The following is a 26768-nucleotide window of genomic DNA, read 5'->3' as shown; positions in this document are numbered from 1 at the left end:
TCTTGAGTGTGCACAAACAATATTCTAATAACCCTTTTTAGATATTTTTTCCTGGGTATCAGCATCGAGTTAATTATTGGTTTATATTTTCTGAGATATACTTCTTCCCCTTTTCAAAAAAGTAGGACAACATTTCCTTGTCTTTAGCCTTTTGGCGCCTCTTCCATTTTCCAAGAACTTTCCAGGTGGTGGTGACTCATTTGGAGAAAATGGCCCCTTTCACTCGGACCTTTCAACAGCATTGTTTGTAATGGTCAGGGGCCATGACTAGGAGAGCTGTTTCTTGGAAAAAGTCTATTTGAATTGGGCAAATCAGAGGCTGAAGTCAGGATGGCCAATAAATGTGTTATTGACAGAGGCCTGGCCTAGAAAGACAGCCAAGTCTAGGGAGGCAGTTTTCTCTGAACCATGGCCCAGCAAGCATTTTAGATGGCTCTTCCTGTCTCTCTTCCCTTCCCCTTCTCTTGGCTACATGTTCTTCTCTTGCTCTAGTTTGTCTCCTCTGAGCTGAATTTGGATGGCTAAAGTGTAACCTCAGCACAAAAATGACCAGAAGAATGCACATCTGCCCTTGAGTTCCGGATGAGGACCTAGGTCAGTGACTGTTAGTGACAGAGATAATAAACAAAACAATTTCAAGAAATTGCAGATATTAGATTAATAATAGATACACTTCAGCTGTCTATATGTGAAAAAGAGAGGATATCAGCTGTGTAGACACACACAAAATACAGTAAAATGATGATTCATTAGGATACTAAAAGCAACCGATTTTTTTGTGAATTTACCATGTGCCCAGTCCTGTGCTAGACACTGGGAGGATGCAAAGACATGATCCTGAAGATGTAGCAATAATTTTTAAAAATCTTCTACCTTAATAAGAGAATGACGTATAGCCAATATCTGGTGTTTGGTCTTATTATTTTTTTAAAGCCTTTTCTTTAACAAGATTGGAACCAAAGTATGATTGAATTTTTTAAAAGGCTAACCTTCAATAACTGAAAAATGAAATTCATCTAAACTCTCTGTTCCAACTCTGTGTTAATTAAATGACCCTTGATCTACTGTACATGCAAAGAAAATGACGTTGCTATGACTGCAGCCCACCCAGTACTGTGGGTTGCTTTGTAGAAGCTGCAGCAAGCCTGGTTTTTACTGGGACTGGGAAATCTCGTCATGCAGGTTCAGTCTAGCTCAGGTTCTTGTCCCTTCAGTGTGGATCTCACCACTTATTTGGTAAGAGGTACAGTGAGAAGTGGGCCTTCAGCCCTCCAAGGGGTTGTGTCCTGTTGCTATAAACCATCAAAAGCCTGACTGCTGATCCCAGCAGCTCATGCAAGGGACAAATGTAAACACGAGCTGCTTTGCTCTCAGTGGAAAGGTTTGATTTGAGCTCCTTCCAGGCGATCACACTGGCTGCCATTTTATACAGTCTATTTCTGTCTTCCTGTACACATCCCTCAATTTGCATTCCTGCTTAAACTTGCCACTAGTCCTGGCTCTCTGTGTGGTGGAATGGATTTGAAGAGGAGGAAAGAAAGGCTTTCTGTGAGGAGGGGGAGAATACAGGACTTTCACTAGCTCTTCCTCCTGGATGTCTTCAGAGAAGCATTTTGTCTCCTGGCCTCCTTGAGGGTTGTCATAGAAGCTCTCATTTAGTACAGACATCAGCCTTACTTCTTTGTGTATTTGACTTTGAACCAATTTGACTCATTAAAACAATGATGATTGGCGTAACGGGAAGATGAATGGCAAGAAGAAGGTGGAAACAGAACTTTAGAGACGGTTTACATGAAGAGAGTGATTTGAAGGGGCCATCAAAAGCCCTCAAATATCTTTCGCCAGATCTTAAGGAACACGAGACATCCACCATTAGAGCTTTATTCCTTAGGGTTCAGTTATGGTCCTCTCTAGGCAGTACCTCCAACCCTGGGCGGGATGCAGATTAAGCTCTGAACACTCTAGCATGATTTAGCTTATCAGAAATTTGCATTCAACTGATCGTTTCCCAGCAACCAGTTGGCCTTCCTTGCCAGTACATTTGACTTGGATGATTTCCCCCGTTCTTAAGGGAAACTAATTTAATTGTGTAAGTTCGCAATCTTACAGGCTCAAAAAGCAATTGGTATGAGTCAAAACTTGGAATGGCTAAGCAGTTTAGATGATTGTATAAACAAGGTCCAAAAGTCAATTTTTCAGACCATTAAATGTAGGTCAGATGCAAGAAGAGAATTAAATCGTTACAGAAGGGACTCAACCAAGAAATGTCCACCAGACTAGCAGCTCCTTGAGGATGGGAGCTGCGTCTTATTCTTTCTGTATCCCTGACAGTTACCATGGTGGCTGAATTCTCATGAGCATTCAGTGAATGCTATTCAATAAGTAAACAAATTCAGAACAATTTCTTGACTAAAAGATCGATTCTGGAGTGCATTACCAAGTAATGTTGGAGAGTCCTTTATTGCAGGGATTTTATGAAAGAAGATAGGTACTACTATGCCCAGGATGTGGAAGTAAAGTGTTCTGTAGCGGCAGAGAAAGACGGTGGATTTTCCTTCTAGGCCTTGGGTGCTATGAAATGGTGAAGAGAGTTTGTATTGGGTTCTCTCTCTCTCTCTCTCTCTCCCCCTCTGTGTGTGTGTCTGTGTGTGTCTGTCTCTCTTTGCCAAAACCTGATTTACTTTACCAGCTTTTCTATTTTTTTTATTGAAGTATAGTTGAAAAGACTCAGACCTACTAGAGAATGGGCTTGAGGACACGGGGAGGGGGAAGGGTAAGCTGGGACAAAGTGAGAGAGTGGCATGGACATATATACACTACCAAATATAAAATAGATAGTTAGTGGGAAGCAGCCGCATAGCACAGAGAGATCAGCTCGGTGCTTTGTGACCACCTAGAGGGATGGGATAGGGAGGGTGGGAGGGAGGGAGGCACAAGAGGGAAGAGATATGGGAACGTATGTATATGTATAACTGATTCACTTTGTTATAAAGCAGAAACTAACACACCGTTGTAAAGCAATTATACTCCAATAAAGATGTTTAAAAAAAGGGAAAAAAATAAATAAACTTTACCAGCTTTTCTTGGCCCACCTCATTTTCCCTTAGGTCATACAGCTTTTGCAAAGTAATTATAATAATTTGCATTCATACAGCACTAATACTTTTCAACGCATTTTCATAGGCACTATCTCTTTTTGTTCTAAATTGGAAAAAAAAACCCTACTATGAAGCAGTCAGAGTAGTGTTAGTTCCATTTTTCAGATGAGGAACCTGAGGTATAGAGTATTTGAGTGACTCGCTCATGATCATATAGCAATGTGTGACTGAACCAGAACTAGAAGTCAGTCCCAAGTCTCAAAATTCAGGAATGGACGTTTGTTAGGAAAACAGCAGATAGTCCTACTGCCTTCATGGTTATAATCCTCATACTTTTTATATTGTTTCAAATTCCTTCTTTATACTCCATTCTAGGCCTATGAGGCTGACACTTGAGAAATGGCCAAGTCAGACATTATCTCAACTGTGGAGTATCAATTTATCCTCAGCTTTTTTTTCCTTCAAATATGAAGTGTGCGCTTAACTAGATTTATAACAACGTTGGGCAGGACATCTTTCTGTCTCTGCTTAAGCCAGCTGACACAGAAGTCTTCTGAAATGTATTGCCCCAGAATGCATCTTCTCTTCCTCTTACAGCTTTCTTTGACAGTCACAGCAGGAGGACCTCTTGTATTGGCTGATAGTTTATTGAGTCCTTTCCTTCCTGGGGCTGGCAACCTTCTCACACAGATTCAAGAGGCAGCAGATCTAGTGTAATTACCAGTCCAAACCCTATTTGGTGTCCCAGAATGGAATGAGTAAGGCAGTGTTGTACTGAAACCATGGATGAAGCTGGACCTCAGAGCCTGGGATGGATGCCAGGACTGGAAGAGCCAAGGACTTTGCAAAAACCAGAGGTCTAGGCAGGCTGTGAGTCATTAACTAAAAAAGCAGTTAGGAATTAGGAAATAAGCTTCTTACTGGGGTTAAAGCAAGGCCAAGGGTCAAAAACTAAATAGCAATGGACAACAGTAACAACAACAATACTGCTTTAGGAAATGAGATAAAAGTCTGCTTTCGCCCAGAAGCCTGCTAAAATGGAGCTGACTCTAGGGAGTGGCCAGCCTGAGATCCATAGGTGGGAGTAAGAAAGCCATCTTTACAGGTCGGGAGCGGAGAGTGGTGGTCACAGCAAAGGTGCTATCTTGACAGTCGAGAGATGTCCTGGAGCACGGTTTCTCAACCCTGGTACTATTGACATTTTGGTCCAGAGTTAGTTCTTCGTTGTGTGGCGCTGTTCTGCGCATTGCAGGACATTTAGCGGCATCTCTGGCCTCTACCCACTAGATGTCAGTAGCATCCATCCAAGTTGTCACAACCAAAAATGCTTCCAGGTAATGTTCAGTGTCCCTTGGGGAGTTAGGGAGAGGTAAAATGGCCCCGGGGTTGAGAACCACTGCTCTAGAAGCTATGGATTGTGAAAGCTTATTGGTCGCAAGCCTTCTAGGGTCCACAGACTTCTGAATTATTTTCGGAGCAGGAAATCTAAGGTAGCAGATATAAGCATCTGTTGGGAAGGTAATCCCATCCTTCCCAAATGTTCTTTCACATCTAGCGCCTGGCTCACCTCTCCCATTAGGCACTATGGCAGTTCCTAAGAATAGTGAACCCTTGGAATTTTCTGGAAATCCTACTTAATTGCAAAGTGAAAGGTAGATCTCCTCATGGTTTTCATTCTTGGGACAAATGTGAAAATACTTTTTACTTTTTGCAATTGAGTTCTAAAAGACATGTTAAGTTTCTGTTTTCTTTTTATCTTGAACTTTAATTTCTTCATTTCCGTTCCTTTCCTACTTTCATTCAACCATATCCTTCACAATGCAAGTATATAGCTGATGAGGTGGGATACCCAGAGGCCAGGAACTGGCAGGAACTGGGCCTAAGAACCTCTGCTCTGGGAAGTACTTGCAAAAGATATTGTACCCACTTCTCTGTCTTCCACCTCAGCCTTTTTTCTTACCACCTTTCTTAAAAACATGAGGAAGAATTCTGTGAACTCTTTTTCCTCACTGTTGCTCTTGTGGTGGCTTTGCATGTCTGTCAGAAGTAGGAGTCCTCTGAAGGCCTGTCAGAACAGTTTTGTGGACTGAAACATGCTATAGAAAAAGCAACAGGATATAGTGGAAATGGCCTTGGACCAGGAGTCCAAACCCAAGTTCTAGTCTCTTTCCCTCTTTATAGACATTTGATCTTGCAAATCACCTTACCTTGGCTAAACCTCAATTTCCTCATGTGTAAAATAGAACTATCTGTTTGTCTCCATGGTAACTATATGGTTCAAAAGATACAGTGGGGTGAAAGCAGCATGAAACAGGTAAAAGCTTTTACAAATGCAAAATGATATTAATATTATTGCTTAATTGTAGTCACGCCTCTTCAATTATTCTTACCCAAGTGTCACGATATCCACTGGATAGATGTCATAGTCAAGGCTGTAACAACAGTTCCTTTCTCTCGCCTGCAGTGACAGACCTACTCTCTAGGCCTTCCTCTCCAGATCTACTATCTACTTTCTACCCTATTCCACCCTGCTCTGTGCCCTTGGAGGCTGACCCATACCAACAGGCTACCTTGTCTTCAGGATTCCAGTTGTGTTTGGCCAAAGGGAAGCACTGGCAGGGAGGAGAGGAGTGAGGTTAGGCTATTTATTCCCTGGTACCCTGCCTGCAAGGATGCTGGACATCCCTTCACTGAAGGTCACAGCTCCTATCAGGAAGCTCTCTTCGTATAATTTTCATGTTCTCTCCTCCCTCTGGTTTCTGGTATCTGCTACCTCTCCTCTCTCTTTCAGGCGTTAGGGTGGTAATGGGCCCCATTATTACTAGTCCTGGGATACTTAAGCATTTCCTATGGTTTCTTTATACACTGCCCATACTTTTGTAATCAGTTGCCTTTGTTAAACTTTATTCAATTTATCTACTCTGAGTATGTCATGTGTTTTTTACTAGCACCCTTTCTGATATACTCACCAAATCTCTTCCTTTTCTTCTCCCCTGACGTTTCTATTGTAGTAAAATATATACTTGTAAAGGAGGGGACATTATGTAACGAAATGCAGGAGGTTTATGGCCATTAGTATTCTGTCCAATCATGTTGAGAATTAGCTTCTGAGTCACCACCTCTGAACATCTATAATCAAGCTGTATGTTCCTTATCAATTGGACAGTCCATTTTCTTTGTCCTATCCGCAGCCAACCATTGAGGAACGTTTAGAGGCCATGACTCTCGTGCCTACTGTCTCTCACGAAGTTCGTATCCTTGCTAAATTCCAGCAGCCTGGGAGGCAACTGTCTGATGCACACTCCAGTCTCTGGTTTGCTGTAAATCAGTTTGCACCCCTTTGCTTCCTTTGGACTAAGTTTGCAGAGAATGAGCTTATATCCTTTTGCTTCCCTTGGACTGGAGTCTCAGGAAGCCTGGGAAGGGGGGTACAGTTAAGCCTCTGGGATTCCATGACAGCTGCCAGCATTCTGGCCTTGGTGTCTCTGTTTATTAACCGTGTCCAACCTGGAATGTTTTATAGACTGTCAGAGCTAGAAGATACCTCAGAAATCAACTAGTTCAGAGGTTCTAAACTTAAGATCTATAGATGGGCTTTAGGGAAATCCTTAAACTCCCTATATTATATGCAAAATTAGCTATCTGTGTGCACATATGCATTTTTCTGGGAAGAAAATCCATAGCTTTCATCAAATTCTCAAAAGGGCTTGTAACAGAAAAGAGACCTAGACGTCAAATGGCTCTAGAACAGCATCCTCACCTTACAGCAGAGGAAACTGAGGCCCAGAGAGAAAGCAACTTATCCAAGATTTCACAGTAAGTCAAAGGCAGGGTTTAACCTAGAACCAAGGTAGAGGTGAACTCCCCCCATTTTTTAAAAACAAACCTTTCCTTCCTCTACTGAATTCCAAAGCCGTACTCCCACTATACTTTGTGCACAGTAGATACCAGATAACTGTTAAATGCAATTGATAGCTGCATTGGGCCCTATAAGCATACTTGCTTCTTTAACTGAGCCTACCAAACAGAATCGAGCTGCGTGGGGCTCAGGGCCAACCATAGAGCTTAGTGGTGCCAAGGGATCAGGCAGGGTTTTTCCACCCCAGTTCTCTCTGATGAATGGAGTTCTGTCTCGTCCCTGTTTCTCTGAGCCAACTTGTCCCCAGGGCTCTGTGGAGGGGCAGGTGTCGGTCCTGGGCATGGACTCAGCAGTCCAACTCCAGCGCCTCTGCAGCTGTTCTCATCCCTGTGAGGCCCCCAGTGGGAGCTAACACAGAGACTCTCGGAAAATGGCAAAGAAAAGCTAAGGAAAAAACACCCTGGAGCACTGAGGGGTTGCCAGGCTTCTAGGGGAGCTGGCACAGCCTTGCTCAGGTTATTAAATCACACTAGCTCCTGGTAAAATAGGGTAAAAAGTCTTATTCCTTCCCATCTTCCCTTCTATGGCCCTCTTTCCCGGGTCACAGGTATTTTCATACTACCCAGAGTCCCCTACTGTATTTCCTTACCTCGGTCTCCCCATGTAGGAAATGAGTACCTTTGCTGTATAGCTTAGGCACCCGGTGCGGCAGAATAAAAGCAGTCTGGAATTCCAGTATCGGCTCTGTAGCTAACTAGCAATGTGATCTTTTACAAGTCACTTAATCTTAATGATCTTTCATGCTTCATTAATAAAACATGGGGCTAATGAACAAATGACGTAATGGAGGTGAGATCACTTGACAAATGCAACACAACAAAAGCTATGTGGGGTTATTATGTTCTTTCACCACTCAAAGAAAAATTATTTTAAAAGTTGAAAAGAATAACCTTGAGGGACAATAGCCCAGCTGAGATCTGGCTGCCTAGATTTCAGTCTAACTGGGTTTTCTGGGGGAAATTCTAGAATGAAGTGGGAAGAGAAGTCACCACTGGCTTTGAGTCTAAGACCAGTGGAAGGAATCAGTGGACAGAAATGTGATTTATTCCTGGAGTTTCACATGATACTTTATTTCCTAGAAACCTATGAGAAGAGCTTCTAAGGACTAGTCACTCTTCACCAGGAAAAGAAGAAGAGAGATCCAATCAGATCTAGTGCTGGAGATCAGAGGGCGTCAGCCTCAACATGACTCGCTGTAGGAATAAACTAGCTTGCAGAGGGGCAGAGAATTTCCAGAGGGTGGCGCAAGATAGTGGGAAGAGGATATCAATCCCTCCCTGCACGATCGGCCACTCAACACTGTTTCCTAAGGTACCATGAGGCAAATCACGGTCAGTGCCTTCAAGAAATGCATGCCTTGATGGCTGAAAGAGAGAGAAAGGACAAAACCCGTAGGGTAACTTAGGTGCTTAAAGAAATGGTCTTTAGTTGGGGAGGGGGTGGACGTGTTTTTCAATGCATACAATTAGGAAACAAACAGATCTAGAATTTAGTAAACAAGTCAATCTTTATCTCTTTTGACTTTCTGTAATATGTGGTACAGTAGACAACGATCACTAGTGGTCTAGAATAATCTTATTATACTGTAATATCCTTAATTATGAGACGGTTTTAATTATTATGGTTCTTAGACTCTTCCTACTCTTGTTATTACTGGTGATAATAAGATTTTTTAAATATTTGACTTTTTAGACTTAGACTTAGTGGAGATACAATGGTGAACAGAACAGAGGAGGGTTCTACTCTCTTGGATCTTATATGGTGGTGGTGGTGGTTCTAGCTTAGATTGGGAGATAAGGAAGACCTCACTGAATAGGTGAAATTGGACTTCTGCTTCTGCAATATGGGAGACTAAGTTTTCTAAAACGTCTTCCTGCTACAAAACAACTATATCCTGGATAAATTATAGCAAAATTTTTCTTTACATTTCCCTTTTTTAAACAGCTTTATTGATATATTGATATAATCCACATAATATAAGTTCATCCATTTAGAGTATAATTCAATGGTTTTGGGTATATTACATTATTAATGTTTTTAATTAGGGTAAAATATATATTACAAAAAATTTGTCATTTTAACCGTTTCATGTGTGCAATTCAGTGGCATTAATTACCTTCGCAATGTTGTTCAACCATCACTACTACCCAGTTCAAGAATTTTTTCATCGTCCTACATAGAAGCTCTGTAATCTTTAAGCAGTAACTCCCAATCCCCTTTCTCCTAGACTCTGGTAACCTCTAGTCTACTTTGTGTCTCAGTGGTGTTGTCTATTCTAGATATATCACATAAGTAGAATCCTACAATATTTGTCCTTTTGTGTCTAGTTGATTTCATTTAGCATAATGTTTTCAAGGTCCAAGTTGCATGTATCAGAACTGCATTCTTTTGTTTGTTTGTTTGTTTGTTTGTTTTTTTGCGGTACGCGGGCCTCTCACTGCTGTGGCCTCTCCCATTGCGGAGCACAGGCTCCGGATGCGCAGGCCCAGCGGCCATGGCTCACGGGCCCAGCCGCTCCGCCGCATGTGGGATCCTCCCGGACCAGGGCATGAACCCGTGTCTCCTGCATTGGCAGGTGGACTCTCAACCACTGCGCCACCAGGGAAGCCCAGAACTACATTCTTTTTGTGGTTGAATTGTATGAATACATTACTACAATGTGACTCGTATGTATATACCACATTTTGTTTATACACTCATCTGTTGGTGGATACTTGGATTGTTTCTACCTTTTGGCTATTGCAAATAATGCCGTAATGGACATTGCACACAGGTATCTATTTGAGTCACTACTTTCAATTTTTTGGTATATATACCTAGAAGTAGAATCGCTGGGTCTTTAGGTGTGATATTGTGATTTATAATAAGAAATATATATATGGTCTTTGTCCCTATTTCTGGCAAAAGAACTCCAAAAACCCTTGGAATTTTCTAAGTGATGAGAGCTATAAAGGTGTTTCTATTATGTCAATGACGTAACTTTTGGAAAGCACCTGAGGATGGGGGCTGGTTGCCAGGAGAATCAACCATGTGATTTAAAGGGTTAGAATTTTCAGTCCCACACCCAGACCTCTTGGGAGGGGAGAGGGGCTGGAGATTGAATGGATCGCCAATGGCCAATGATTTAATTAATCATGCCTATATTAATGAAACTTCCATGAAAATCCAAAGGAGAGGGTTTGGAGAGCTTCCAGGTTGGTGAACACGTGGAGAGCAAGGGAGATTGACTCAGAGAAAGCATGGACACTCCGTGCCCTTTCCCCATACCTTGCCCTAAGCATCTCTTCCATCTAGCTGTTCCTGATTTATATCCTTTTATAATAAACCAGTAATCTAGTGAGTAAATGGTTTTCTTGAGTTCTGGGAGCCACTCTAGCAAATTAATCAAACTTAAAGAAGAGGTCTTGGGAGCCTCTGATTTATAACCCAACAGTCAGAAGTACAGGTGAGAACCTGGACTTGTTACCGGCATCTGAAATGGAGGAGCTGGGGGCAGTCTTGTGGGACTGAGCCCTTAACCTGTGGGATCTGACACTATGTCTGGGTAGATAGTGTCAGACTTGAATTGTAGGGCATCCAGCTGGTGTCCAAGAATTGTTTGTTGGTTTGGGGAGCCTCACCGTGAACACACACACACACACACACACACACACACACACTGGAATTGACGACTGGTGTCAATGAAGTGGGATTAGCCCTGGCTCACAGAAACCTGTGGTTTGGAAGAGAAATGATGAAAGGACAGGAGAATGATGAACCTTTGATTCCTGTGTGGCCACATGGTCACCCACAGTACGAAGCAGCAGCTATGCTGCAATCACTTCCTAAAGGTAAAAGTTACCAGTGGAATTTAGTGATGGCTCCAACTCCTGGGGAGTTAATTCACTGGATGCATAAGGAAATGTAAACTGATAAGAGCGAGACAAAATAGTCACTCCCTTGGGTATTGTGATCTATAATAGATAAACTAAAAGAGCATAGTGTGTCAGATTTTGATGCTAGACCAAAAGCAGATTTCAGTGACTCAGAACTTCAGCTGCCTCCCCCCAGCCTCCGCCGAGGTAAAAACTGTGCAGGGACAACACAAAGTACATTTAAGACCTCTGGTTGCCAAGAAGTTAGCATGGGGAGAGGGCAAAACCAAGAAACTCCTGAAACCAGGGAGTGTGGTATATGAATGTCAAGCAGAACACCCCAAAGGAAGCAGCTGACGCTTGTATGCAAGCCATGTAGTACTGGCTTTGTGATGACCGGAATATTCACCTGCTGAATATGCCTGTTATCCAGGGCACTTTCACATGGGCACCCCTTATCATCTCAGTGCTGTAAAACATAAAAAACAGTTCTGGAAGTGTTATGGAATTTGCTGCCTCAGCCTCCCCTCAGGGGGTCTTACAGATTCTAATAAAAACATTAGGTTAATTAACAAGGGAATAAGGAGGGGCTGAGGGGAGAGTCACGGGACTCTTGCCAGCAAGGTGGAAATGTTGAAATGGTTATGAGAAATAAGGTGACTAAAACAAATATCAGTAGGACCGAAACGAAGAGTAAACGGAGATGGAAGAGTTGTCCCAGCAAGGTGGAAATCTTTAGATGGTTATTAAGAAATGGGGTTAGACATTGATGGGGTCAAAGTGTCCTCCTGCTGGTTCCCCAACATTAGAGGATCCCAAACAAGTCTGCTCTGTTTACTCCAATTGGAAGAAATGTAACCTCTGATCTATAGCCAGTTGGTCAGAAGTACAGGTAACAACAACCTAGGCTTGTGACTGATCTAAAGGGTGGGGGGCAGTCTTGTAGGACTGAACCCTTAACCCGTGGAATCTGATGCTATCTCCAGATAGATAGTGTCAGAACTGAGTCGAATTGTAGGCCACCCTGCTGGTATCCAAGCTTTGCTTATTAGAGGTGTGGAGAAACCACTTCACACATACACACCCCCTCGCATGTTAAAATTGGGTCCAGGGACCCAGTTATATGCAATTTTGTGTTTAGTGTTTTGAGGAACCTGCAACAAACATTTCTAAATGTTTTTCTAAGCTTCTGGAAAAGAAAGGCAGGAGAGAGAAGAGGGACCAGAAGTTGAAACTAGAGCAGCAGGCAGTATGTAAAGGCCTGAGCTTCCCTGAGGGCAAAACCCATAATCGGAGCCCTGTGCTTTGGATATTATCAGAAGTGCAGGACATGCAAGTGCCAACTAAAGAATGTCACTCATCATCTGGCCCTACAAGGATTGAGTCATTAGCCACTTCAGTTGCTGACCTTCAACCCACCCTGAAAGGAGTTCATGACAGAGATCAAGAATGAGGTACTCAGTGCTCTGGGAAAACTGGCAGAACAGGCCTTCAGATAGATATTTTCAGGAGAAGATTTTTTTTTTATGAAACTGGATTCTTGCATCTTTCTATACTTAGAAAAGCACTAAAACCATTAACTAAGGTATCTATCTGTTCCTCGTGACTAGCAGCAACCTTCTACCGAGATGTGTGCTTAGTTGCACGTACCTCCTTCACCAAAATCACATATGTATATATGTGTATAACCCGCCCCACCCTTACTTCTTGAAAACAATTTCTCAGAGCTGTCTGAGAGGCTGTCTCCTGGGCTATAGTCCTCAGTAAGATACTGAATAAACTTGACTCAAGCTTTTTATGTTGTGCAGGGTTTGGGGTCTTTTTTTTCAGTTGACACAAGGTCCTTGAAAAGTGAGGGACCTGAAGCTGCAACCTCCGCATTAAGCCAGGACCCTTAAAAGGGGATATACCAAAAACCTACCTGTAAACTTGTTTGTCTCTGTCATGACTCCAGGTAGGAAACAAAATAAACAAGAGTACTACTGTTACTGCTGCTGTGTCTGGTGCTACTGCAAGTATCCTCTTGAGAATCTGCATCCCAAAGCTTGTTCTGACACAGGTCTGGAATTCAGATTCATACTACTCGTGTCACAAGGGGAACCAGAGCTGAAAAAAGGTGCTGCCCCTATATCGTTAGTGTCCCCTGGCACCTGGCAGAAACAAATTCATGTCTTTTTCAGAGAAAAGCATCCCCAGCCTAGACCCCTGAGGATTCCCAAAGATTTAATGTAATCAAATGTGAGCTCATCATTTTAAAAATGATCAAACACAAAAGGAAACAAGTCACCATGAGGGAGAGTTAGCAAGAACAACAGGTTTGGATTCTCAAGGACATAAGATATTACAACGATCAGATAAGGACCTAAAATAACTTAGTATGGATTATTTAAATAAACCAAACGTGTAACCAAAATGGGATGAGAAAAAGAGACTATCAGCTGTGACTAGGCAAATTTGGGGAAAACAATGAAATAGAATTTCTAAAAGTCAAAATGATTATCATTGAAATTCGAAGCTCTTTGAGTGGGTCAAACAGCAAATTAAACACATCTGAAGAAAGAAAGAGCAGAGTGGCAGATTTGAAGATGTTTTCCAGAATGTAGCCCTAAGAGATAAGAAGATGGAAAATGTGAAGGTGAGACTGAGATATGGAAGATAGAGTGGGAAGGTCAAACATGTTCCTAATTTTCAAATGACCCCAGAGAAATGGTGTAACGAGAAATGGTGATCAAATAGACTGGTAAATATATATGTAGATAAACTCAAGTAATATTAACTATATAAAATAATTAAAATAATAATGACTAATTTGTGGGGTTAAATAAAAGATCTGAAATTCTAAGCAACAATGGCATGTAAATTGAGGGTTGCTCAGACTTAAATACAGTATGCGGTACTTTATTTTATTTTTGTTGCTGTTGTTGTTTGGGGGTTTTTGTTTTTGGCCATGCCATGCAGCTTACGGGATCTTAGTTTCCTGACCAGGAATTGAACCTGGGCCCCCAGCAGTGGAGGCACGGAGTTCTAACCACTGGGCCACCAGGGACATCCCCCAGTATGTGGTGAAGATTTGATGGGGAAGACGCAGCTAGGCCTGTGACTCTGGGAAGAGTGCTTTCTATGTAGAGGGAGCTGCAAGAGTGAGGCTCTGAAGCACGAAAGGTCTTGATGTGTTTGAGAAGCAGAAAGAAGGCCAGTGTGACTGGAGCTAGCTAGCATATGTGGCATAAGAGATTGGATAATATACAGCCAAGATAGAAAGTGGATTTCATTCTGCCTCTGGTTAACAGGCTTTGGAGGGTTTTTAGCGGAAGAGTGCTACGCCTGCTTGAAATTATAAAGTACAATACTACTATGACTACAGTATGCAGAAGAGTGTGAGTGTATGTGTAGGGGTGGACTTGGACTAGGAGGGTGACAATGGACAAGATAAAATGTGAGTTCTAGTAAAAAAAAAATGACTCCCAGATTTCTGGTTTGGGCAGCTGGCGGAATTGTGGTACCAGTGACTGAGATGAGGAAAGTTGGAGGGAAGTGGGATTTGGAGAGGGAGCAGTAAGAGTTTGGTTTGGGGCATATTAAATCCAGGATGCCTGTCAGATGACCAAATGGAGCTGTCAAGCAGGTAGGTGAATACAGGAGTCTAGAGATAGGAAACATTGTCTCCGCTCACCACGCCAACCCTGCGCCAGCCTGTGACTGGAGCCCATCCAGGGCAGGCAGGCAGGAAATGTTCCAGAATGAGAGTAGCAGTAACTTTTAGAAAAAGCCTCATCCGTAATGTTTACTGAATCTTTCATGAACTCATTTTGCAAAGCTTGCCAGCCACACTAAGGGCGGGGCGCACTGTTGGCAAGACGGGGAAATCAGTGTGGTTTGCCTTCCTTGCCACAAGGTTCCCTCTTCTGCGCCCCTGGGGCCACTCCTCTCCCCATAGACACTCTCTGCCCTTCCCTTCACCCTGAATTCCACCAGTAGACAGCTGTATGTTTTGTCTGTGCAGAAGGCTGGCAGAATGGGTCCGGGCAGTTGTGCTATAGAGAGTTAGAATCTCTGTGACTATAGTCAACAAGATGCAGTTCTTCTTCCAGGGCTATTAAGAAAAAGGCACGTTCCTGCTTCCTTTCCTTTATTTATGCAGTTACCTGGAATCCCTTTTACTCCTGTCTCCATCAACCTATATCCCACACGCCCTTCAAGAGGCACACTTTGTGTCATCTTCTCTGTGCAGCCTTCCCCAGTTCTCACGAGTAGAATTCTTCTCTTTGTCGCCTGTGCTCTTCTTGCTTTTTATGCCTCTGTAATGGTGCTAAAAACAGTATGCCTTGCATTCCAATTATTTGTGAGGTTCTGACTCCTTATTATGCTGTCAACTCGGAAGACAGGGGCCTTTTTCTGTACATTTCTGTATCTCTCACATAGTTCTTTTGCCATAGCAAGTATTTGATGAATGAATATTAGTGGAATTGAACTTTCAATGAAAGTATTTTGCACGTTGGAAGTGAGTCTCATAGATATACAAGCAAGACCTTACTTAAATTTCTTTCTGAACAGTTAGACAGTGAAATATAGAATCTACCAGCAGCAGACACGTATGAGAACTCACTGCCAGCATCTGTAATATGTGGGTGGAGAATCTAATCAAGCTTAAATCAAATCACAGAGTGAATTTGCCATTTGCAGCTAATGGACTGCCACACACAGTGATCTGTTGTCTCTCTTTCCCCATTTGTACTTCGACATTTAAGCCACTGGATGGTCCATATAATCTATTGCTCGCACTAATGCATAACCGAGCTAGCTTCCCTTCCCCCAGCTCATGCTGTTTTTTTTTTTTAAAGGAAGAACATTGAGTAAACGGTTCAGTGTTCACGTGAGTTGATTGACTTTATTTTGTGGGGGCATTTGATTAATTACAAAGATGGGTGTCATGCTTTTGTGTTCTCTCCTCTGACTTAAATACCCAAGTGTGTTTCAAACAAAAGCTGATGTCAGCAAGACCCTTGATCTCTGAGGATGCTGTAAGTGGTATCATAATGATTATTATTTTTACCACTTTCGTTGCCACCTCATGACAGAAATTTTACCACAAAAAAATGGTTTGCAAAATTATGTATTTGCAACGTAACCTAAGGTGGATTTTGTATCGTGTTAACTGAGTGGAATTTTAAAAAGCAGATGTGAGTGTGAATTTCATTTGGAAATTATGTCTTACACTCCATTCTTCTCTTTCTTTTCCTTCTTCCTCTTTCTTCCTTTCCTCCTCCTTCCCCTCGTCCTTGTCTTCCTTCTCTACTGCATACTCAGTTACCAGTTACGGTAATGAATAGGAGTTTTCTCATCCATAGATTTAAAATGTGATCCATAAAGATGTTATCTTTTTTGAGTCCAATAAAATGTTCTAATGTGTATCAGGCATTGACGAGGACAAAAGGTGACTCTCCTGCCTAAGCTGTAAACAAGCCTTTGAAATCAGGGATTAGGAAGGCACGTTCTCTCAGGCAATTGAATTGTTTTGTCCCGAATTGAATCAGGACGCCTGAGTGCTAGTCTCAGCTGTGCCATGATCCATCCGTGTATCCTTCAGCCACTTTGACATTCTGTGTTTTGGGTTCCTCCTATTTAAGATGGAGGGCTTTCTATTTTCCCAGCTCTGTAACAAAGCAGGGGAGGGCTGCCGTGTCTCAGTATCCAAGGCATTTGGGAAACCTGGGTATCCACATGCACAATATGAATTTGTCTACATTTGGGAACCAGTAACATGTGGGGTGGGATCACACAAGAAACCTGATGCTGAACAGCTGGATTGCAAAATGAATGTGTTTGAAGCCAGCCACACCACTGTGAATTTGTCAGAAGCATAGGGGCTTTGCCTTTCTTAGAAGCTCCCCAGAGAAGGGGTTATCCAAAGGCTTTTCCCAAAGCCTGGGCGGGGGCAGAGAGGCTTGGAGTTGGAGGAGGGTGGGTCATTGTAACAGCAACCCCAGAACAATCTGTGACGGCTTTGTTGTCCTACAGTAGGATAGCGTGGCATGTCACTGCCATGGCTGCTTTCGAGCTTTTGTTTTTTCTTCTTGGGAAGTGATTTCCACAAATACCTCCAAAATTAATGGGCTGGTACCTTTGGGGGAAGGGTTGCTGTTTGAAGTATTTACTAAATTCCTTCTATGACCAGTAGTTGGTTGAGGTTTTCTATTTCTTTTTGAGCTAATTTCTTTATTGATGTTTTCCTTTAAAAATGATCCATTTCATCTGTTTTCAAACTAATTGTCATAGTTATGCAAATGATAACTTCTGAATTCACAGTCATTGCTCCTTTCTTGTTCCTAAATTTATATATTTGTGTTACCTTTCAAAACCTTTGAATGCTAGGTCCTATTGTCTGCCGCTATTGATTTCTTCTTTCTTGTTTCTACTTTTCTGCCTTTGTATAGCCTAGCCTTACAAAGCCTCCTTATTTTCTTTACATTCAGTTGAGGCAAAAACAACCCTGGCTAAATTCTCACTATGCGATTAAGTGCTCTACCAGGAACCACAGGAAGATATATAGGGAGCGATAAACTTGGTCTTTACATTCAGGAGAGCTGTGATTTAATGGGAAGGACTAGGTGAGTATTCATGAAAATACAGGCAGGTTTTGAAACAGAGTGCTAAATGCTAGAGACCACTAGTGGAGGGATGCCCAAGGGAGGGGCTTCCCTCACTCATGACTAAAACTAAATGAAGCCAGTCAGAGTCAGGGGCAACCTCAAACACAGAGCATGGCAGAGATCTTCAGGGTCAAGAGGTGGCAAGGGATAAACAGTTCAGCGGCACACAATGTATCATAGTTAGGGGCTCCAAATCGTATTGGTCCAAGATGTCAGTGGGCGTCTGCAGAAGGGTTCAAAGCCATGTATGTAGCCTCTGTCGTTGGATCCACTACCAGGGCAATATGCAGGCTGCTTATTGAACTAACATGCCAGTTAGGGACTGGGTCACTTGGAGGTGGTACTAAATAGCTCGCAAGGCACCTGCAGATACTCCTAGCACTCACGACATGATACTGAAATGTTCTGTTTCAGTGTATCTCATTCCATGAGATTATGAGCTCCATGAAGTCATGGCCTGAGTCTTACTCATCTTTGTCTCCCGAGTGCCTGAACCATATGTAAGTGCTTTGTATTACTGAGTGGCTAAAAGCACAGGCTTTGGCGTCACATCAATCTGCACTTATTTGGCTTCATCGCTTTCCACCTGAGTAATTTACTTACTGTCTCCGGACCTCAGTTTTCTCATCTGTAAAATAGTGATGACAATAACGCCAACCTCTAGGAATTGTTGTGAGAGTAAAATGGGATGACAGATTTGGAAGTACTTAGCAGAGTGCCTGTTCAGAGTAAGCATTCAATTAGTGGTAGCTCTGTTTGTTATTACGTGATTGTGGAATGAATGCGTGAGGATGAGTGGGCTGAAGAAGGATGGTGGCCTAGTTGATGAGGTCAGGACCCAGGGATGGGAAGAGGCTTAATAGGGGTGAACCCAGCAGCCCTCCAAGTCTCCCTCTCTTCCCTTGGCATCCTTTGGGTGATTGGGAGGCTGAGACAATGCGGATAATGTTTAAGCATCTCTTGCTCTGTGTAAGGCTTGCAATCATCTTGGCTGGGGGAACAGGGATTGAATAGACCCTGGGTGGGTGATGATGTTATTAATACAAACATTTTTCAAATGTAACATATTGATCTCTGCACCCAGTTGTTAGTTTGTGAGCACGGTGCCTTTGGAAAGTCATTACTAGAAGCTTGAATGGGTAGCTTAGAACAATTAGAAGCTTTGAACACTTTCAAGCTGAGGATTGGGATAAGAATGTTTTGACTCTGGGCTTCCCTGGTGGCGCAGTGGTTGAGAGTCCGCCTGCCGATGCAGGGGACACGGGTTTGTGCCCCGGTCCGGGAGGATCCCACATGCCGCGGAGCGGCTGGGCCCATGAGCCATGGCCGCTGAGCCTGCGCGTCCGAAGCCTGTGCTCCGTTGAAAAAAAAAAAAAAAAAGAATGTTTTGAGTCTATGGTTTCTCCTGGGCTTTCCCTGGTGTGCCGGACTAATTATCAAATGTAATTAGGAAAGCTGAGAGGTGGGGAGACTGCAGGAGCAGCATACTTTCCCAGGGACCCTCATTTCTTTGTGCAGAAAAGGAGTTGAGGAGGACTGTCTCTCTGTTGTGGACAAGCTGCAATGCATAGGGCACTAGAGGGCGGGAAGAGTCCTGGGAACACGACTTTTCCAGCAGACCCTCAAGCCTACAGGGACCCATTGCTCTTGAATAAATTTTAAGTGGTTAGGACGGTTTTCCCCTCCTTCTTTTCAGAGAGGAATGGTATTCTGGGCTACTACCAGGTGCTCAGTTCACTTTTAGCAAAAAGTCCAATTTTTGTGGGTCCAAAGCAGTTAAAAACTGGTGTCCTTCTTTCAAAACTCGTGAAGATAGAGAGAGGGACTTCCACGTCTCGGTCAGCCAGAGTCTGTCCATCTCAGGTTGCAGAAGGTCTTTCTCATCTTCCTTGGCCTACACCCCTGCCCCCAGACTTGGGCTAGCAGCACTCTTGTCTTTGAGGCTCTGAGGAAAGGTGACATTTGTAGGGTCCTCTGCTTGCTGACTTTAATTCAGAGGGGAACATTCCATTTGGACATGGTCTTGAAGTTACTCTTGGTGAAATGGAAACAAGATACCACACATGCAACGTGGAAAGAAAATGGCACTCAGTATATCTTTACTCACGAGGGGCTGTGGTGCAGACTGTGAGCCTGGTATTTTGAGAAAAATGAGATCCCTGGGGGCTAAAATGTGAAACTTTTTTCCCGTGCCAACATGGCATGAAGTTCATTGTCACAAGACCATCAAATATCAAGTCAATGTTTCCGCTTTCTCTGTAGGTAACCTGTCTCCATGATTTCTTTGGTGATGACGACGTGTTTATTGCCTGCGGTCCTGAAAAATTTCGTTATGCTCAGGATGACTTTTCTCTGGATGAAAATGGTAAGGACAACCGCTGAATTTTATTGTTCCATTGTTCTCGCTCCTTCTATCCCTTAGGATTTCCATGGGCTTATATGGCCTGGAAAACATCCATGCATGGTCCCTTTCTCTTGTATAGTTGGATACATGAGTCTCTAAGTGAAAGTTGATTGCATATCTCAGATGTTTGGCCTCCAGACTCAATAAAACTCACTACCTGCCCCAATAGTGACCATATTTCTTGAACCATATATTCTGTCACATGGGCTGACAGGCTCAATCAGACCACGGAAAGGAACATTTGGATTCAGAACTTGAATATTGTATGCGTATGTTTTTTTTTTCTAGTCAACATCCTCCAGCTATTTGGCCCATGTTGATGGTTCCATTTTAGAAATATTTTCCACTGTGTTGTTAGTGTCAAACATTTTTCCTCTTCCCACCTTCTGGCTTGTTGCCCCATTCCCCCTGATTTGTGGCTCAAGATTCCAGAAGATTGTTAATTTCAGGAAGGAGGTGAACATCTGCCCATCTCCCTTTGCTTGAGTCCAAGCTCCACGTGTAAGTTCACGGTGAATTAGCTCACACAGCCACAGGACTAGGGTATGATCCCGATGGAAAGGCACATTCAAAACATATTTCCCAATAATGAGGAATAAAGTGTGGGAAAAAACAAATCAAGTTGTACTCATATAGAGTTTACAAACAACTCAAGTGACAGGGACCCTGAAAGGGGTGGCATTTCTGCTGTGTTCACTTTGAGAAGAGGCAAATGACCAGAAAATAGCTAAACAGATCTCGGGCTGTGTCCAGTTTCTTGTATCTTCTACATCTTCAGCTCTGGACAGTAATCACTAAAGTTTATCCATCAAAACAAGAAGTAGAACAAACAAAAATGAGCTTTCTGCTTAACTCCGTTTCCTGAAAAACTTAATTTACCAGAAAAGACCTAATCTTTCTGAGTAACTGATATTTTCAATGTATCTTTAAGTAGAAGGTGACAAGGAGGTGTCCAATGGAGAGACAACCCTGCGCCTAGCTGTTTGGTTCCACTTTGAGCATGATCACGTGAGGTTGGGGAAAGTATAGTGGAAAGAGCTCTAGACTGGGACTCGGGAGACTTGACTGCTCATCCTTATTCTGCTGTTTTCTTCCTTTGTGACCCTAAGCAAGAGGCTTAAGCTCTTTGTATTCTCATCAACAAAATGAGTATAATAGTCCTCCTAATATATTAGTACAATCAGCGCCCCCAAATTACTGTTGTAGGGATGCTGAGTGACCTGCATAGAAAGGGTGCTCTGAATGTGTCAGATTGGGGTTGGGGAAGTAGCAGGAACATTTGACAGACTCTCCTACACACCCAGGAGCTTTCTGTAAGTTCTGAGTGGCATAGTCACTGCTGGTCCATTTATTCATTAAACCAGCATAGCAGATTATGATAACATGCATTGAAAATCGAAAAGAACTGTAAATGCAAGATGGTGGTGGTGGTGGTAGTGCTTATTTATAAAATGGCATGACGTCCTTAATATGCCTATTACAATACATGGCATGCGATGAATAATAAATAATAGCTCCCTCCCCCTCCTTTAAATTACTCATGAACGTTTCATCTGCGTGGCTGCAACCTCTGAGCTGTCAGTCTCTTCTCCAAGGAAATTAATTAATTATGTCAACAGGTGCTATTCTGAGACATGACTGGGTTATCCAAAAGTGATTGAGTTGACTATTGAATTACCTGCCCGAACTGCTTTTCTACTCCTTCCCTTGTTTCCATGATTCAGGAATGTAAACACCTGGCTTAGCCCAGGTGACTTTTGAAAGTTTCTCCCATGCCTCCCTCTCCAGAGCCATCGTTCCTTCAAACAGTGAGAACCACCTTGTAGTCCTGAGCCCTAAGGTGCTTTGGTATGTGGTGCTTATTGCAGTTTCCAGAGGTTGGTGAGATGCTGAGTCTTGGTTCTCCCCGGCTCTACTAAGCCATCTGTGTCCTTTTCCACCAGAATGCCGAGTCATGAAGGGAAACCCATCAGCCACAGCTGGCCCAAAGGCATCCCCAACGCCTCAGAAGAGTTCAGCTAAGAGCCCTGGCCCCATGCGCCGGAGCAAGTCTCCCGCTGACTCAGGTAACGACCAAGACGGTGAGTGCTCTTCTCCTAACTGTGCACGCTGACTTCATTTACAGAGGCCAGTACCCTCTGCATGCAGAGGAATGAGTTCCTCATGAACACCATTTGTGTCTCCATGAGACCAATTCTGTCCGTTCAGAGACTAACCCGTTCAACTTGTTTGGAGTCATGGAGACACAGCTACAACACCGATTCTACTCAAATGGACGCAGACCAGAAATCTGACCCACTTGCCATGCCTGCTGTAACGCTGTTTGTCATGGTTGTGTTCATTGCCATCATTCTCAACGTCATCCAGCCAATGCATAGTCCATGAAATAATCAAGTCAAACGTAAATTTGAGATAGAAAATCAGAATCAAAACCAAAATGTAGAAAAAAAGCCACCTCCCTCAAAGTGTCAGCATGGTGGATGCCCTTGAGCTTCAAATTTGACTTGGAATTTTTTTAGAAGTCAAAACCAAAAGGGAAACAAAATAAATTGCATCATTCTCACAGGAGTAAAGGACCTATAGGCCAGGCTCTGAAAGGAAATAAAGACATTTGTCATAGAGGATTTTATTTAGTGGATAGTGAGCAATCTAAAAAATGTGGTCTAGGGATCACTGCTGACCCATGAAGTATTTATCAGTGTGTGATGAGATTAGGAGCTTGTGGCAAATGTAAATCGTGCCACTGAGCAAACCATTTACTTCACAGCTTGATTTTACTGCTAAAGGAAGCAGCGTGCTGGTTTACATGCTGGTACAAGGTCTCGCACCCATAGCTTGAGTGGCACTGATCTAAAAGGCAAAAGGGCAGAGAAGGCCAAGTTTAGAAGCTTAGAAGACTCATGCACGGACAATTTGAGTCCTTCATGGTAAAGGAATGATATGCTCCAGAAGATTTACTCATTTGTCCTCCCAAAGCTCAGGGCTCACCATGAGAATTCTTCTAGCCTGAGAGCCTTGGGGCAGAGAGCAAAAGCACTCTTTATCGCTTCTTCAATTGGAGGCAGCTTGAGCAGCCTATTGGCTTTGAAATGCCCGTGGCCTGGAAAAAAAGCCCGTCCTGCTGGCCTCACGCTACCATGCCTATCACCGGCCATCTCTTTATTCTCGAGCAGAAGGAACTCAACTGTGAAGAGGCAGCTCAGGCTTTTCATACTTCCATGTCTTTGCATACCCTGTTCTCCCGCACCTGGAATGCCATCCCTCAAACCTGCCGCTCTTCTTTGCTTGAAAACTCCTACTCATCCTTCAACACCTCAAATAGAAATAGTCGTTCCATTCTCCACAACATCATAGCACGGTATTCATATCTCTGGGGTAATATTCACCACAACTGTGTTGTAAAGTATGTATTTACTTATATGTATTTACTTCATCAACTAAATGCTGGTTCCCTCAAGGGCAAGGTGTCATGTTCATTTCTGTATCCTCAGTGCTGAGCACAGTACCTGGGTCCTAGTAGATGCTCAAATAATGCTTGTGAATGAATAGATGCATAAGAGCACCTATTTCACCCAGCATGGTACTAGAGACCCAATAAGCATGTAGGTAATATTTGCAGAAGAAATAAAAAATGCATGTGTTTGGTGATATTTTGATTAAGCATACAGAACAGCACATGAATCTATCTAAGCAAATTCATATTGCTCAAACTACAAAGACCTAGAGTTTAGCACTTGGATTGAGAATGAAATTGTTTATAAGGTTCTAAGCAGGGCCTTGCCCAAAAAACGGACTTTAAACAGTTGATCAAGATTCCTAAAGTCTGGAAATAACCACTTAGCTGATCATTTTTTCAGAAGTATCACTGGCTATTTCTGGGATTTCTAACCTGTATTACTTATCTCTTGCTATAAAACAAATTACTCTGAAACATAATAGCTTAAAACAACAAACATTTTTTTATCTCACAGTTTCTGTGGGTCAGGAATTCTGGGGTGGCTTAGCTGGGTGGTTGTGTCCAGCTCAGAATCTCTCATGTAGTTGAGGTCAAGGTATTAGTAGGGGCTGTAGTCATCTGAAGGCTCAACTGGGACTGTAGGATCCACTTCCAAGATGGCCATTGGCAGGATCTTCCCCACAGACAGCAATTCAAGAGGGTGAATAAGGAAGAAGATGTGGTGCCTTTTATGATCTACTCTCCAAAGCTACACACTGTCACTTCTGTTTTAGTCTGTTCATTAGAAGCAGTCACTAAGGCCAGCCCACATTCAAGGGGAGGGGAAGCAGCCTCCACTTCTGGAAGGGAGAAATATCAAAGAATTTGTGGACCTAGTTTTAAACCATCACATAACCCATTAGTTAGAAATGCTGGAGTGGCAGCAGTTTGAAGTAAATCGATTCTCTTTGCAGACTGTATCCAATTGGATTACCCAGAACACATGAACCCAACCACCTGTAATTAAACACAGTTTAAACATGTGTCAAATAATTGATCTCCAGCATACTACATGCAGAATTTCCCTTCTAAAATGTATGCACTTCACTGATTCTAAGATGTTGGAGACAGAGAAGGAATGCATTAGGACTCAATGAATATGTGTCAAATTGAAAGGAGTTATAATAGATCCCAACCTAGGCTTGGGCAGGCAAGATCTATTCTTATTCCTTCAGACCTCCCTTGCTAAAAGAAGGAATGAGGATGTATTCACACACACAAGGTAAACAAAGTAACCAATTTGAGGTAGGAAAATGGGACCTTACTTTGGCAGATATCAGAATTACAAGCAGCCCCAGTTTCCTACCAGTAAAAAATCTAAAGTGGTATCCTCAGTAGAGAGAAATTAAATCTTCATTTCAGATAGTTCATGAACATAAATGAAGTCAAACTCTAGTCTAGCCAACCTTCATGGCAATTTCCGGAACATTTGAGCTTATCTTAGATGATGTATTTAGAACCTCCACAAGATTTCAGCCCCAAAGGGTAAAAGGATTCACGTAACACAACCTTGCCCATGCCGTGGGAGTTTAGGGCCAAGTCTAGGACATCCACTCAGTGAACATTGCACAGGGGCAAAGCTGATCTCAGGCAAACAGGACTTTAGGTAAGGTTCAGATTTGACATACCCATTTTCCCTTTTCCACCCCCTCCTCACTCAGGACCATCTCAAGCTGGGAGGTGTAGGGAGATAGGATATGGAAGAGGAGGGAGAGACATCTCTCTAGGAAAACCCAATTATACCACTTCCCAGCTTTGTGACTTGGGACAAGTTTCTTACCTTGTCTAAGACTTGGTTTCCATTTTGGGTAAGACAGAATTTGCATGTCTAGACAAAAATCATTTTCCATTGTTATCAGGGATTTCCAGGGTTGTAAAATAGCTTCCACAGAATCAGAATCAGGTAACAAGAAGGGTGAGCTATAGACGATGCATAGTTTTGCATTAGCATAAATGTCTCCTTACAAACATAAAGAAAGAATTGTTTCATAAAGTATCAAGGTTTTCTGAGCTGTTAGCAAGAGACATATACAGATGAATATACATTTAACCAAAGAATAATGGCAATGTGTGGGGCTGAAATTCTTTGTTCTTTTGTAGTACATGGTAGTACCGCCCTGTTTCCATTCTGTGTCAGTCCGTCTTAGATCTGAGACTTGTGGATGGATCCACATTTCTTCATTCAACCTGAGTGACTAAAGGGTGTGGAAGATAGGCCATTTCCAGGGAATTTTAACTACCTTCCTTTGATGGCAAACGAAAGCCAAAAATCTTCTTTAGCCGGGATTCAAACCAAATGAAACATTGGCTCAGTTCAGGTTCAGTTAAAGGAATATTTTGATGTTCTAGTTCATTAGAAAATATATAGGTTTGTTTCTGGTTTGAACAAGTTTGCTAGCTTTTCAAATATATATATATTATATATATAATATATGTATATATAAGATATATCTATTTGGTCCAATTCATGGTTCAGTTAATATCTGGGTTCAGTTTGACTTGAGGTTTAGGAAATTGATGCTATTTGGTCTGTAATTTGCGTCATAATTTGATTCTTTGTTCCTTATTCCTTAAGTTGTCTCTTTCCCATTCTGCCCATGAATAAATCAAAGTCCTTCTACTTTGTTCCCTTCAAGTTCAGTCCCTACTCCTGCCAGTACTGAGTTTGCCCCCAAAGGGAATGTCTGTTGCTAAGCCCTAACCTTGAGTTAAGGAAGGATTTGATTGTCTATACGATATTGCTATAAGGAGCTCTCATTCTCACTGGGCAGAGCTGACAGACTCTGAGAATCCAAGTCCCATTAGCCAGGTTTGTCTTTAAAGTAGGGCAAGGGATTGTGTGGTAAGCAGATGAAACCGGAGCCCAGAAGGCTCCTGTGGAATGTTTGAAGGAAGTTTGTGCAGTGCTCCCTTTTGATTAACCTAGGACTTGCCATTTGATGGGCGAAGGTAAGCCTGGCTTCAGAACTAAAGGAAGACATTTCTGTGTCTCTCTACTTCCATTTTAGCCATTAATGTGTTAATTTTTCTCTTTATGCAGCTACCTCCCAATTGAATTGAATTGAATTGAATTAAAAGGACAAAGTCAGCTAGTTGCTGGGAAGGAATCTTTTCTTTTTCTTTCTGTTGTGTTTTTTTTCTTAAAGGAGCCTCCAAGGAAGCTAATTCCCACTTGAGAGGATTGTAATGTGATCATTAGTTTGCTATTCTTCAATAGTATATCATTGTTGCAGCAACCCGATGTTCTCCACCCTCCTTCCCCCAACCTATGTGCACCTATTCCTGAAAGTCAAATCTTCCCTGTTCCCAAACGCCCAAGAATGAATGTCTTCTCTACCAAAATACAT

General features: G+C 42.6%; 1 protein-coding gene across 4 annotated transcripts in view; it reads left to right on the top strand.

Annotated features, from left to right (window-relative positions):
* DCX (doublecortin) overlaps positions 1-26768 on the top strand; it is a 338315-nt gene that overhangs the window by 280191 nt on the left and 31356 nt on the right. For 2 of the 4 annotated variants that reach the window (XM_049704493.1, XM_004281546.3), the window contains 2 exons: positions 19784-19886; positions 21869-21991. In XM_049704493.1, coding sequence (XP_049560450.1) covers positions 19784-19886; positions 21869-21991 — 226 coding nt within the window. Of the gene's footprint in view, positions 1-19783; positions 19887-21868; positions 22007-26768 lie in introns of all 4 variants that reach the window. The other 2 variants (XM_049704492.1, XM_004281545.3) reach the window with 1 other exon arrangement.

The sequence above is a fragment of the Orcinus orca genome, chromosome X (assembly GCF_937001465.1).
Source record: "Orcinus orca chromosome X, mOrcOrc1.1, whole genome shotgun sequence".
Classification (NCBI taxonomy): domain Eukaryota; kingdom Metazoa; phylum Chordata; class Mammalia; order Artiodactyla; family Delphinidae; genus Orcinus; species Orcinus orca.
This window is presented reverse-complemented; position numbering and strand designations above follow the sequence as displayed.